Source organism: Mustela nigripes, chromosome 5 (genome assembly GCF_022355385.1).
Source record: "Mustela nigripes isolate SB6536 chromosome 5, MUSNIG.SB6536, whole genome shotgun sequence".
NCBI lineage: Eukaryota > Metazoa > Chordata > Mammalia > Carnivora > Mustelidae > Mustela > Mustela nigripes.
The window spans coordinates 119,649,816-119,664,144 of record NC_081561.1 but is presented as its reverse complement, the minus strand read 5'-3'; the positions used below and the strand labels follow the sequence as shown (position 1 = coordinate 119,664,144).

General features: G+C 34.2%; 1 protein-coding gene across 1 annotated transcript in view; it reads left to right on the top strand.

Annotated features, from left to right (window-relative positions):
• ASCC3 (activating signal cointegrator 1 complex subunit 3) overlaps positions 1-14,329 on the top strand; it is a 336,478-nt gene that overhangs the window by 221,386 nt on the left and 100,763 nt on the right. Inside the window, exons 25-30 of the mRNA XM_059401113.1 lie at positions 5,628-5,848; positions 7,116-7,201; positions 9,104-9,270; positions 9,380-9,525; positions 9,651-9,771; positions 12,001-12,143. Of these exons, the coding sequence (XP_059257096.1) occupies positions 5,628-5,848; positions 7,116-7,201; positions 9,104-9,270; positions 9,380-9,525; positions 9,651-9,771; positions 12,001-12,143 (884 nt within the window). The remainder of the gene's footprint in view (positions 1-5,627; positions 5,849-7,115; positions 7,202-9,103; positions 9,271-9,379; positions 9,526-9,650; positions 9,772-12,000; positions 12,144-14,329) is intronic.

The following is a 14,329-nucleotide window of genomic DNA, read 5'->3' as shown; positions in this document are numbered from 1 at the left end:
TGTTTTCTTACCCAAATTAAGGAAGTTCTCTCTATGATTTACTCCAGTATACCTTCTGCCTTTCTCTTTCTTCTTCTTCTGGGATCCCAATTATTCTAATATTGATTGTCTATGGTATTACTTATCTCGAATTCTTCCCTTATGATCCAGTAGTTGTTTATCTCTCTTTTTCTTAGCTTATTCTCCATCATTTGGTCTTCTATATCACTAATCTCTCTTTTCCCTTATTTATCCTAGCAGTTAGAGCCTCCATTTTTTTATTGTACCTCATTAATAGCCTTTTTGATTTTGAATTGGTTAGATTCTAGTTCTTTTATTTCCCTAGAAAGGAATTCTCTATTATCTTCTATGCTTTTTTCAGGTCCAGCTAGTATCTTTATAATCATCATTCTGGACTCTAGTTCTGACATCTTACCAATGTCCATATTGATTAGGTCCCTGCCAGGTAGTACTGACTCTTGTTTTTTTTTTTTTTTTTTTTTTTTTTAAAATTTTTTCCCCCACTGTTCTTCCCCCCCTTTTTTTTTTTTTTTTTTTTTTTTGAAGTGAATTTTTCTGTTTTGTCATTTTGTCCTGAAGGACAGATGAATGAGAGAACAAAAATGCTAAAAGGGTAACAATGACCCCGAAAAATATACACTAAACAAATCAGGAGAGACCCGAAACTGGGGGGGAAAAGCGGGGGAGAACATGATTTGGCTGGTGAATGGAGCAGATCCACACACTAGATTTTATGTGTATTTTGGTCTTTTAGGAGGAACTGCCTCCCAAAATTTTAAGGATAGAAAAACATATATACAAAAATAAGGGTAAATATGATGAAGGGATGGAATATGACTGTAAAGATGAAAATTAAAAAAGATTTTAAAAAAGGAATTGATAAGATAAGAAGTTGGTTGAAAAAAGAAAGGAAAAAATTTTTAAAAAGAAAAAGAAAGAATGTGATCAGATAGGAGACTGGAACAAGGCCATACACTAGATTTAGGGTACATTTTGGTCTGTTAGAAGAAACTGTATCCCAAAATTTTAAAGAAAGAAAAACTTATATATATGCTTAAAAAATAAGGTTAAATAAGATGAAGGGATAGAATATGACCGTAAAAAGGAAAATTTTAAGAGATTTTTAAAAAAAAAATTTATAAGATGTTGAAAAAGGAAAGAAGAAAAATTCAAAAAGAATAGAAAAAACTGAATTAAAATGTTAACTTTGAAAGACTAAAGAATCGTGGGAAAAAGGCCATGAATTCTATGTGCTATATTCCCCTAGTGCTAGAATTTTGCAGTTCTCATTGATCAGCAAACTTGGTCTTAGCTGGATGTTTTTGCTGATCTTCTGGGAGAGGGCCTGTTGCAGTGATTCTCAAATATCTTTGCCCAAGGCAGAATTGCACCACCCTTGCCAGGGACCTGGCTAAGTAATCTGCTCGGGTTTGCTCTCAGTAGCTTTTGTTCCCTGAAGGCTTTCCCTATAGCTTTGGAGGATGGGAATGAAAATTGTGGTCTCCTAATCTCTGGCCCTGGAGGAGCTGAGAACTCGGGGCCCCACTCCTCAGTCGGCCCTCAGAGAAAAGCAATCACTCCTATCTCCCTGGTCTCAAGCCTCACTCCGTAAGCACCTAGCCTATGACCGAGCATTTCTGTCTCTGGCATATGATCCTGTTTGGAGTCTCCAAACCAAGTAGATTCCTGTGGTGTGCTCTCATGCTGCTCTTACTAAGGGAGGAAAGGGAGTCTCACCGGATCTGCCACTTTTTTGATCCCTGCTCAAGAGTAGTGGCCCAGCTGTGCTGTAGATCATTGTTTATGGCAACCCCGAGCTGAGAGCCCACTCCTCATGTCCATTTTTGCAGCCAGTTTCTCCACTCTGATACTTAGGAGCTCTGCCACACTCAGTTATCCCCAGTCTTTCTGTGACCCCAAGAGTCCTATGACCACAATGTCCCTGCAAGAGTACCCCCTGGCTCAGCCACTAGAGCAATGTCCCTCTACAGAGCAGACTTCTAAAAGTTCTGATTTTGTGCTTCACTGTTCTGTCACTTGCCGGTAGCCAGCTGATGGAGGCTACTTACCCCCTGCAGTCTGTCTTCCCAAATATCACCTTGAATTCCTGTCTCTGCAAGGTCCTCCCTTCCAGAAAGTGGTTGTTTTTCTGTTCTCAGAATTGCTGCTAATTCTTTTCTTCAATCTCCTGTTGAGTTTATAGATGTTCAGAAGTTTTGATAACTATCTAGCTGAGACCAGACACAATTTAGGTCTCCTACTCCTCCGCCATCTTGCTTTTCATCTGATATTGTTTTTATTTTCTTTTTAAATAGTTTTATTGAGATACAATTCACATATCACACAGTTCACCCTATAACTTAAATAAGGTATCCAATTAAAATATATATATATATATATATACACAATTAAACTTTATTATTATTGGTTGATGTAGTACCTTTAAGTATAACTTTATGATGAGTACAACTGTGTTGGAATGGGTGCATTGTTGTTTTAATTAAAGTTGCAAGTGTCTGTGCTTTAAAGTTGTCTAAATACAATCAGAACCCAACTCATTTAGTCAATATAGTTTGAAAAAAGACCTTCCAAAATCAAATCTATGTATACATTTGGTAGAACTTAATAGCAGACCTTCATTTTGTTTGAGTTCAAAAGACATTAAGCCTAGTCCAATTCTCATAGCTATAACAAGCTGGAGACTCACTACTTCTGTATTATTATGCCTTCATATTTATATTCTTAAAGGATTTTATTTATTTATTTGAGAAAGAGAGAGATTAAGAGAATGAGTGGGAGGAGAGGCAGAGGTAGAAGCAGACTCCCTGAAGAGGAGGGAGCCCAGTGTGGCACTTAATCTCAGGACCCTGGATCATGATATGAGCCAAAGGCAGACACTTAACTGATTGAGCCAGTCAGGCACCCACCTTCATCTCTGTTTTATATACAATCGTTACAATCCATATCCCCTTCCTTCCCACTGCAAGTCTTATTTGTCATTTAATCTGTGCTCTTTGGGAAACTTCTGAGGTATCCTTTTTGTTTGCATTTATTGCTATTTACCTAAACTTATTTCTAGTGTGTTAAATGAATTAAAGTGAATCACAAGTTCTTTTTCTTCCCTATAGCGTGCTTCTACACCAAAAGAAAAAAAAAACTAGTATTAAGGAGTCAGGTTATGATATCACTGCAGAATGGATTCATGATACCTCAAGTCATCCATCCTACAAACAATATATACCCTTTATATTAGTTCTCTTTTTCCACACTAATATGATAAAAGGGAATATGGTAATCTGCAATATCATGTAACAGTTTTTCATTGTCAAAACTAACAAAAATTCATTTTTAGATTTTTGTAACATGAAGAAGAATCTTTATATTTTGATTTATTAAGAAGCAGAATTTCATGAATCAATGTTTATATTGGTACTTTTAAGTGCTCTCCATTCTATTTTTAAAATGTCTTTAGATTAAGCTAATAATTGAGTATATTAAGTGTATTTCTTGTTGAGAATTCATAATTGATTAATGATTTCAAGAGGTCCTTAATTTAGAGAAAAATAAAGGCTGTTCTTTTCATGTAATTCCTTTGAAGACAAATTATTTTCAAAATAAAAATAATATTCCTTACTATTTCTAATGAATACACTTTTTAACAGTCCTTTGGGAAATGAAAACAGGCATTAATGTGATTTTAATCTTTGCCATTTTTTGTCAGATGTTTACCTTGTTTATTACCTTAGCATATCTTAAAAAGAAATACTTTAGACTACAGCTTAAAACAACTTTGATACCTTGACAGAACTAAAAAGATTGTCAACATAGGGAAATAGAGTTTGCAGTGTCTACCAATACACTCATTAAAGAGGACCTTTCTGTTTTTCTTCCATCAAGTAGACTTATATGTAATACCTAGAATATCAAAATATGTAAAAATGTTTGGTGCTTTAATTTTAAAGTATATGGTACCATCATTACTACTAAATCTCGAGTGCAGTATTTGATTTTAATGTGCATTAACATTGTATATTAATGCTCATTTGGTCACTTCTCTGTTGAGTGCAAAGCACATATCACCCTATTTATATAATTAGTTGGCTTCTGACTACACTTCAAAAAGCAGTAAATATACCACCGTGACATCTTAGTGGATATTAGAAATGCGTGATGTAACCTCAATGATTCCCAGTTCTATTTGGCTGAGGGTGGGAGTGGGTATGTGTTTATGTGGGTGTTTGTAGGCACCCCATTGAGCCTAAATCAAACAAGAAAATTCTTCACATTTCATAGAAGTGAATCATCACATTTTCATATTATTAGCATATACCAAAATGTTTATTTTTCCTATTAAGAATATGTCTATGCTTCGGTTAACATTGCAAGTTGAGACTTCCTCCCTTCTTGATTTTCAGTGCTACAGAAAATTTAGGAGATTGTGATCTGCTACAAAAAATTTATGCAGTTGCCTCTTAATTACCTGTGAAATAGAGTAAAGCTGCAGAGCTGAGATAATGTTTCTAAAATAGCTTTTCTATCTTTAAGTACAATTTTTTTCTAAGATTTTTATTTATTTGTTTGACAGAGAGATCACAAGTAGGCAGAGAGGCAGGCAGAGAGAGAGGGGGAAGCAGGCTCCCCGCTGAGCAGAGAGCCCAGTACGGGGCTCAATCCCAGGACCCTGAGATCATGACCTGAGCTGAAGATAGAGGCTTAATTCACTGAGACACCCAAGCGCCCCTAAGTACAATTTTTGAGAATTCTCTACACTTTCCATTTTGAAACTGTACTATGAACAGCTCACACAGATATGGACCACCATGTCCTCTTAAAGATTTTTTTTCCTCCTTATTCAAACTTCATGTGAAGTTTGAAGATGAAGTGGAATCATCCTCCATGAAAGAATCCTGAGAGTAAAGTTGCCTTCCAGTTTTCTAACTGATAACTTTTCTGTATTATGGGAAAATACAGTGTCAAGTTCAAGAATGTGTAACTTCATTTCTCTAAATCATTTTAACTGTCTAATCTCCTAGACCTCTAGTTTATATAATAAGATACAACTAAATTTGTTTGTTTCCATGTTTTCTCAGTGCAGTTCTTTTTACCCACTCATTTTCTTATTTGAAACTCCCACCTGAGTTTTTTCCTGTAATTATTTAAGTCTATTTTAGTTTTTTTTGACTAAACAAATAGCTCATTCAGGCATTCTGGTTTGGTCATTTTTCTGACAGATAAAAGGAAATTTATTATTGGTAACCATTTTGGTCCTGCAGTTTGCAGTTGGTTTTCCTTTTTCTACAGATTGGGCTAAATTTAATTTTCTTCTACACCACGCGTATTTTCATACAGCCGTCGCTCAAATTAGTTTCCTGATTGGAAAAGAGCCATATAGTGATATTAGTGTTGGTATATGGGGAACTCTACCAGAAGAGTGTCCAATACATCAAAATTATAAATGTGCTAACAGCGAGAGAAAAAAAGACCTGTAACTGGTATATTAAAATTTATGTTAAGCCTTTTTTTCCCCCTTCCAATGAATTAAAGATTGTTATAATTTATCCCTGAGAGACAGTGTTTCGTATTGTCCATTCTTTCCAGTTATGGTTGTACCTGTTTCATCTTTTCAGAATTACTGGATCTTCAGCCTTTACCAATTACAGCCTTGGGATGTGAAGCATATGAAGCCCTGTACAACTTTAGCCACTTCAACCCTGTGCAGACACAAATATTTCATACACTGTATCACACAGACTGTAATGTCCTACTTGGAGCACCCACTGGATCAGGAAAGACTGTTGCTGCTGAATTAGCCATTTTCAGAGTCTTCAACAAGTACCCTACTTCAAAGGTCTGTTTGAAGGAATCACATGCTTGCATTAAATTAGAAAACACAGTCTGTCATCTGTAAACTAGCCCATTCTAAACACACAGTAAGACTCAATGCGTAGATTTGTCACTCTTTTAGTGCATTTTCTGGGGGAACCAGATCAGCATTAGAATAACTGGCCAGAAAAATTTTATCTTAAACTTTGGAGTCCTCTAGTTGGGTTTCTAATGTACACGTCAGTTTGCACATGTCCTTTCCTCATTGTAAGGTACCTCATTCATAGCCATATTTATAAGATAAATAATGACTTATAATCAAATCCTTTTATAATAAAAGAAATGCTAATGCTTTAACAAATACAGTGTGGTTATATGTATGAAATACAGCGGCAGTTTTTATTCCACATTTCTGCAAATGGCCACATTATTGATGGAAAATAACATGGTGAGTCAAATAAGTATTGATTTTATGCTTTCTTGAAATATGAAGTACATACTCATAGTTTAGAAGTATTATTTTTCAAGAAAGCTAATTCATACATTGTGATTGGAATTATAAGGTATTTTCCTTATCATTTATTATTTTAGAAATGTTTTAACTTCTTTTTCAGTGATTTTCAATTAGTGGCTTTTCTTCCCTGCTTAACTTGAAGTTTTCCTACTTCTCAGTCTATTTTGTGGTTATCAATCCATTATAGGACATGTTAATACAGCAGTAGAGCTCATCTCTAAATATGAAATAATTTATAAGGGAAAGAATTTTTTCACAAAGCAATCTGTATGTCAGTTAGGATTATTAAAGACCAATTATTGTTATTAAAAAGGTAGAATACCTAAAATGTGTGATTGTCCTCTTCCATAAAATCTGCATTAAAATTTAAATGATATTTATCTCTCTTTAGAATTTCAAAAGTAGTTAACCTTTTTCATGGAAGAGTTAAAATTCACATGATTTTTTATCATAATACCAGGAAAAACTTTTATTTTCATCAGAATATAAAATATCTAAAGAAAATTCCTTCATTGTTTTTTTTTAATATTTAAAATTTTCTATGTCTACATTTTTATGACAGTAGACATTTTTATGTCTACAGTATTATATTTCTGTCCTACTTTGGATACAGGCAGTCTGTGCAAGTAAATGAGTTTTTTCATTATTTGAAATTTTAGTCTTACAGTAACAAAAGATATATTTTTAAACCACACTGTCATGTAGATGGAGTTTACCTTTATTTGAAAATGATGTCACTATTTTCATGAGGTCTTTTTACCCTCCCCTCCCTTTTCAGGCAGTATATATCGCACCCTTAAAAGCCCTGGTACGTGAAAGAATGGATGATTGGAAAGTTAGAATAGAAGAAAAACTTGGCAAAAAGTAAGTTCTTCCTTATTCAGAAGCTATGCTTTGAATAATCTAAAAGGACCAACAAATAAAAGATTTGCATAGGGGCACCTGGGTGGCTCAGTGGGTTAAGCCTCTGCTTTCAGCTCGGCTCATGATCTCCGGGTCCTGGGATCGAGCTCCGCATCGGGCTCTCTGTTCTGCGGGGAGTCTGCTTGCCCCTCCCTCTCTGCCTGCCTCCCTGCCTACCTCTCTGCCTACTTGTGATCTCTCTCTGTCAAATAAATGAATAAAATCTTAAAAAAAAAAAAAAAATTTGCATAAACCTGTTGGATGCTTTTATAATGATTTTTGTAGTCTTATATTTCAGGGTGTTGTCATTAGTGTTAAATGTTAGCAATATTCCCATTGTTTTAATATTGAAAAATGAAAAGTTCTTAAATTATTTAATAGGAATACCTTAATTTGGCAAGATAATTTTCTCAAAATTTTTAAATTCTAAAATAAAAGTGAATTTTATCTCTTTATTTTTCCTTTATATCATTCAGAGTAACTCCCAGGAACCATGTAGAAGGCATTTTGCATGTAAACAGTTTATAGAAAAATAGAAATCCATGTGAAGAACCTAACTTTTCAAAAAGTGTTTTAACATTGCACAAGTTTATTCATTGTGGTATTATTTTTAATAACAAGATTGCAGGTAACCCGAGTGCCTAATAGAACATGACTGAATTAATTATGGTGCATTTACACAATGCAAAATATTCTATCATCCTATAAAGCACAAAGTTTATATACTGAAAGATCTCCAGAGATGCTATAGAAAATGTTTTTAAGTACAATATTCTATCACTTATTTTTTTAATGGTAGGGAATATAAATATGTGGTTGCTTTGGAACAAGAATCAGGTAATTGGAAGATAGACATGTTACAGAGACTGCTGACCACACATTGACCCATACGAATATATTACATATTCAAAATAATGAATATAATGTAAAAATAAAAATGAATAAAAATAAGCAGAAGCTTTGGGAACACTATACTTGGGAAACTAATCTTGCCCCTTTTGTTTTTGAGGATTAAGACAGATGTAAAAATTATTCAGTGATCACCTGAAATTTAGAGTTGGCCTCCAGACCCTCTTCCTCTCTGTAAAACTGGGGTCTTCTTATTTTTTTTTATCATGTTCAGCTAGCCACTGTATAATACATAATTAGTGTTTGATGTAGTGTTCAGTGATTCATTAGTTAAGTATAACAACCAGTGCTCATCGCAGCATGTGCCCCCCTCAATACCCATCACCCTGTTACCCCCCCACCCCCCTGCCCTCTGAAATCCGCAGATTATTTCTCGGGGTTCATAGTCTCTCATGGTTCATCTCCCTCTTGATTTCTTCCCCTTTGGATTTCCAAAAACAAACAAACAAACAAAACTGGGGTCTTCTTAGAATGAGATAACACATATTTGCCTCAGCCTATGTTGTTTATGTCCTATTAGGGTTGAATTTGCCTGTAATATCTATAGAAAAAAGAAATGAAGCTTACACATAATTATATTCTTAATGAATGCCTCTTTTGTCTTAATAAGTTAACACTGTCCCTTATTAGAAAGGTGTTTATTCTAACATATGGAGAAAGAAGTGTGAGTTCAACTCTATAAAAACTTACAAGGCAGAGACTTTGTAAACATAATCACAGCAAAGGTTGACACCTTCACATATCTGCATAAAAGTTAGATTATCAGTGATTTAAATTTACACATTCTCTTAAAATTCTTGAGAAACATATTTTGGCCATGACTCACAGAAACTTTCAGAAATCAAAGGGAGATAAAGTGGTGTTAAGCATTACACAATTTTATTTTAAATGGTATTTTTGCCTTTCCAAGGTCATGTGTTATCTGAGAAAAGAATCATTTTTCTTCCTATCCAGAGTTATTGAACTAACTGGGGATGTGACTCCCGATATGAAATCCATTGCTAAGGCTGACCTTATCGTCACTACACCAGAGAAGTGGGATGGAGTCAGTAGGAGCTGGCAGAATAGGAACTATGTGAAGCAGGTCACTATTCTTATCATCGATGAGATCCATCTGCTTGGTGGGTACCGTGCTATCTGACACCAGTTTATACATTTTGACTCTCACATGGGCAGCAGCCAGCATCAGGACCTGTTCAATGATTAACATGTATTATTCCTATTTCCTAGGGGAGGAAAGAGGCCCTGTTCTGGAAGTCATTGTATCTCGAACAAATTTCATCTCCTCGCACACAGAAAAACCTGTTAGAATAGTTGGACTCTCTACCGCATTAGCTAATGCTAGAGACCTTGCTGACTGGCTCAATATTCATCAGGTATGTGGAAGATTGATAAATAAGCCTTTGATACTGTGGCGTAGGTGGCTGTGTTAAGGAGGCACTAAACATTATAAACTTAAATATAAAAATGGAAAATGATTTCTTTGTCGTTTTCACTGCAGATGGGCTTATTCAACTTCCGACCATCAGTACGTCCAGTTCCACTGGAAGTTCACATTCAAGGCTTCCCAGGTCAACATTACTGCCCTCGTATGGCTAGTATGAATAAGCCTACATTTCAAGGTAAGCTTCAGGCCCTTGGGATGAAATAGCAACCATTTTGTACGATAGCCTTTAAACACGTTCCAGATAATTTGGGTTTCTTTGAACAGGTAATACTGCTCCAACTTCTCCAAATGTAGGTTATGCCTCTGCTGTTAAGGCATAAAAATGTATGTTGAATTAAATATTGAAAATTGGAGAGATTTCATATATGATACTATCTTGGAAGTAGAGAAAAAAATGTATGTATTTTTTAAAAGTAATTAAATAATTCTTTATTAAGTTATTTTCTTATAGTAGTAGCTTGAACAAATGATAAATAGGAGCTATAAGTATAAAAAATACCACATAATCTTTACCAGAAAGCATAAAACTTACAAATTTTAGTACTTTTTTTAAACAATGCTTCTGTTTTTGTGGGTTTTTTTTGTTTTTGTTTTTTTTTTTTTTTTTTTTTTGGTTTTCCTTTTCTAACAATTTAGACAAGCAAGAAAGATTTAAGAATAACACTCCTATTGAAACATGTTTTGTTTAGGCTGCATAAGGGATATTTATTATATCAATTAAAAATAACCTCCAAAATAAATTCTCTAATGTGAACTGCTGTTGATTGTGAGGTGACAGTTGTGAGGTGACTTTTTAGCTGCTGTAATTAGCCTTATGACAGAAGCAAAGTATTGATTGTGAACTGGAGACCAATCTTGGCAGTTCGGATTATTTACACCTCCACAGAAGCATTGTATAAAATCACTAATGAACAATAAATCTGCCGTGAGCTGTTCAGCCACACCTGTTCTTGCAGCAGCAAAAATCCATTAAATGTTGAGGTTTAAAAAAGAGACAGATTCATTCATGATTATGTGTACAAATGATACCAATATTGCACTAATATGTGTATTTTAAACATTGTATTTCTAATATGATTTATCAGAGCATTACCATTTATATTCTGTAAGATTCGGATATACTGTGAGTGAGAAATAACATAAATGAATTTATTTTTTATGGTATGTATTGTGATTGCTTGTATTTATTTAAGGAATGGCCAGTTGCATACCAGTGATTGAAACAAAGCATTTTGTGTTCTATAAATCAATAGTAATAACTGAAGTACTTACACTTCTCTAGACGTATCAGTACAGTAGCTGTCCTTATAAACTATTTATTATACTTGTAGCATATCACTATATTTCTTTGAGTTTAGAAATATGATTTAATGATAGCTTCATTTCTCACTCTTAGGTCATACATATAGTCAAGGTCATGTCATCATTTTTGTTACAAACCTTGTTTCTTAACCCATAAGAAGAAATTCTGAAACATTTCAAACAAGAAATTATAAGAAGGTTAAACTTTTTATATAAAACTTTTACATATCTCTGTTTTAAGAGACCTATGTACACATAAGGATAAATTTTACTTGTGCCAGCTTATGAGCATTTTGGTAAAGAAATCTTGTTTCCAGTTAGGTCACATGGCTCTTGAGGTAATTTTTTCTTTCAGTCTTATTATTCAGGTTTCAAACCATTCATTTCCTTTTCTGCGTGTCTGTTTCAAACCATTCATTTCCTCTTCTGTGTGTCTACCATCCGTGTGCCATCAGCCACATACAGATTCAGGCACGGTGTTCTCTGCAGCTCTCATCCACATTCTTTTATCTTTCCACTTGAAACCTTACACATGTTTTGGGAAAACAGAAGACCTTCATTTGACATATCTCTGGCTAGTCTGTTGATACAAACTCTCAATTATTCCATCGAGTGGTAATGACAGCAATAAAAGGAATTTTTGTGGCGTTTCTTACAATTTTCATCACTCTGCAGGACTTGGCTCTCTCCCCCAGATGCCAGGACCAATTAACTCTGTAATACCATTGCTTAGGCAAGCAGAAACACAACCGTGAAAACTCAACCTTAGATTGAATATTCGTATACAGCTGTCACTAGACGATAGCAGCTTTTGTAAGTGTCACCTTCCTCAGCAACTCAAAATAGAACTGAGACCTGACACAGTTAAATTTCCCCTGTCCAGGCAATGTACTCCCCTCAGTGGGTTCAGCTACCTTCTCTTTTCTACCATTTTTCTAATATGCTGTCAGGGCCGGGTAGTACCATAAACAATGCAGAATTTGATGATCAAATTAAGAATTCATATAAATCACTTAGTTTCATGTATCCATTTGGTATCCTAATGATATGCATATTATGGTATAAGTAGCTTATCCTTTTATTTTCCACAACTTTTCAATAGCAATTAGAAGCCATTCTCCAGCCAAACCTGTTTTGATATTTGTCTCATCAAGACGTCAGACTCGTCTTACTGCTTTGGAATTGATAGCCTTTCTGGCTACTGAAGAAGATCCAAAGCAGTGGTTAAATATGGATGAAAGAGAGGTAAGCAATCTATTTTATATCTATTTCTTACACATGTCAAATTAGTTTATATTTAGCATAATGGAAATTGCATATTTAATGATGTTTAGTTTTAAGCTATACTAAAAATTTAGTATAATGTTACAGAAATTTAGGGAAAAAGTAGGAAATGCATAATACTGCCACCTTAACAGTATTAATGTTTTGATATATTTTCTTCTAATATGTTCCTGGTGAATATTTACTTTGATATCCATATTTGTTTCCATATATCTTTCCTTTAACATCATCACCTATGTATATTATAATATATTTGTTTTTCTATTGGCGTGTTCACTGCCCTCATGGAACTTAGAAACAATTTTGCAAAATTGACTTTCTATAAAATATATAATAACATAACCATTTTTAAAAATTTAGAAAACACTAAATGTGAAAATTAAAAACCTGTTTTTATCCTTTAACCAAGTAGTAACCATCATTAAAATTGGAAGCAACTATAATTTTTTATGTCTACATAGTTGTAGTCTATTATGTGGCTACCCCATTAAATAAATAACCATGCATCATTATTATTATAGGTTTTCTTTATTTAAACTTATTTCCTCAGTATAAATTTAAAAATAATGGGTCAAATAATATTGATTTTTTTTAGTTTTCATATACACTGCTAATTATTTTCCAAAAGGGTTTACCAGTTCACCTTCTCCCATTGATACGTGTATTGTCAGCAGTATATGAGAGTTAAATAACAGTTTTACTACACCCTCATTTGTTGTAACTTATCAATATATTATAGGTAAGATATTCCTTATTATTTTAATGTACATCTTAATTTGTGTGTGATTGAACTTTTTTTCATGTATTTGTTTACTGTTGGTTATCTTTTTCTTTTTTTTTTTTTGGTCTGTTTATTCCTTTAAACTTTTATGTTTTGCAGTACAGCATTTTTCTTATAGATTTGTGGCAGCCTTAACAAATACACGCACACCCCGAAATTTCATATGACATCACTTTTTTCCATATATGTTTATTACTACACATGCACGCGTCCGCACACACACACACTAATCTTTATCTGATTTTATTAGTTAATTTTGCTAATTCCTTGGAATTTTTCTTTTTTTTTTTTGTCTTAGTAGCTTTTTACAAATAGAGTTTTTGTGTTTTGGGGTACATTGGTGGCACAGTCAGTTAAGTGTATATACGACTCTTGGTTTCAGCTCAGGTTGTGATCTCAGGGTCTTAAGATTGAGTCCCACGCCAGGCTCTGCGCTTAGCTCAGCGTGTACTTGAGTGTCTCTTTCTCTCTCCCTTTGCTTTCCCTCCCAACGCTTTCTCTCTCTCTCTCTCTCTCACCCTCCAAAATAAATAAATAAATCTTTAAAAAAGAAGTCTTTGCATTTGGGGGTTTGGGGCACCTGGATGAGCCAGTGGATTGAGTGTCTGACTCTTTGGCTCAGTTCATGATCTCAGCTGTGAGATCAAGCCCTGTGTCAGGCCCCCTGCTCAGTGCCGAATCTGCTTGAAATTCTCTCTCTCCCTCTGGCCCCCCTTCCCTGCTCATACTCTCTCTCTCTCTCTTTTTTTTTTTTTTTAAAGGAGAAGTGTTTGCATTTTATGTGATACAGTTAATAATCATTCTTTGTGATTCTTTCTACTACTTCTAAAGGTAGATATTCCTCTTTCCCTCCATAGATTTATAGTGATTTTCCTTCCTTGTACTTGTCTTGCTTTTTAGAGATATTTTTCTCATTGGAATTTCAATAAAAAAATAGATAAAATCAGTAATAAATTTGTTGCATTGTTTCCCTTTCTCTCCATATCTTTCCTTTTTCATCTCATGCAGCCTGAAGAAGAATAGTCAAAACAGTGTTTCTAACCCACTGGTGTCCAGGCTCAGTAGTTGGTATATTTTCCCCTTCTACTTCTCATGAGTCCTTTAGGATTAGTAGGCCTGTTGGATGATACTGTGTATATTGCAGTTCTGTGTTAACTAATATTAGTTAACTAATAATTCAGAATGTTCTTGTATAGGCCTGTAGGTAACTTTATTCACTGATAAGTAGCAGATCCCAATATTGACTTCCTATAAAAGGTGTCACATGACACTTTTAAGTAGAGTGACCACTATCATGTTACCTCAATGTTGTTTGTGTATACTAAATATTTATTTAAGATAATGATTTAAATCAAAATAATTTGTC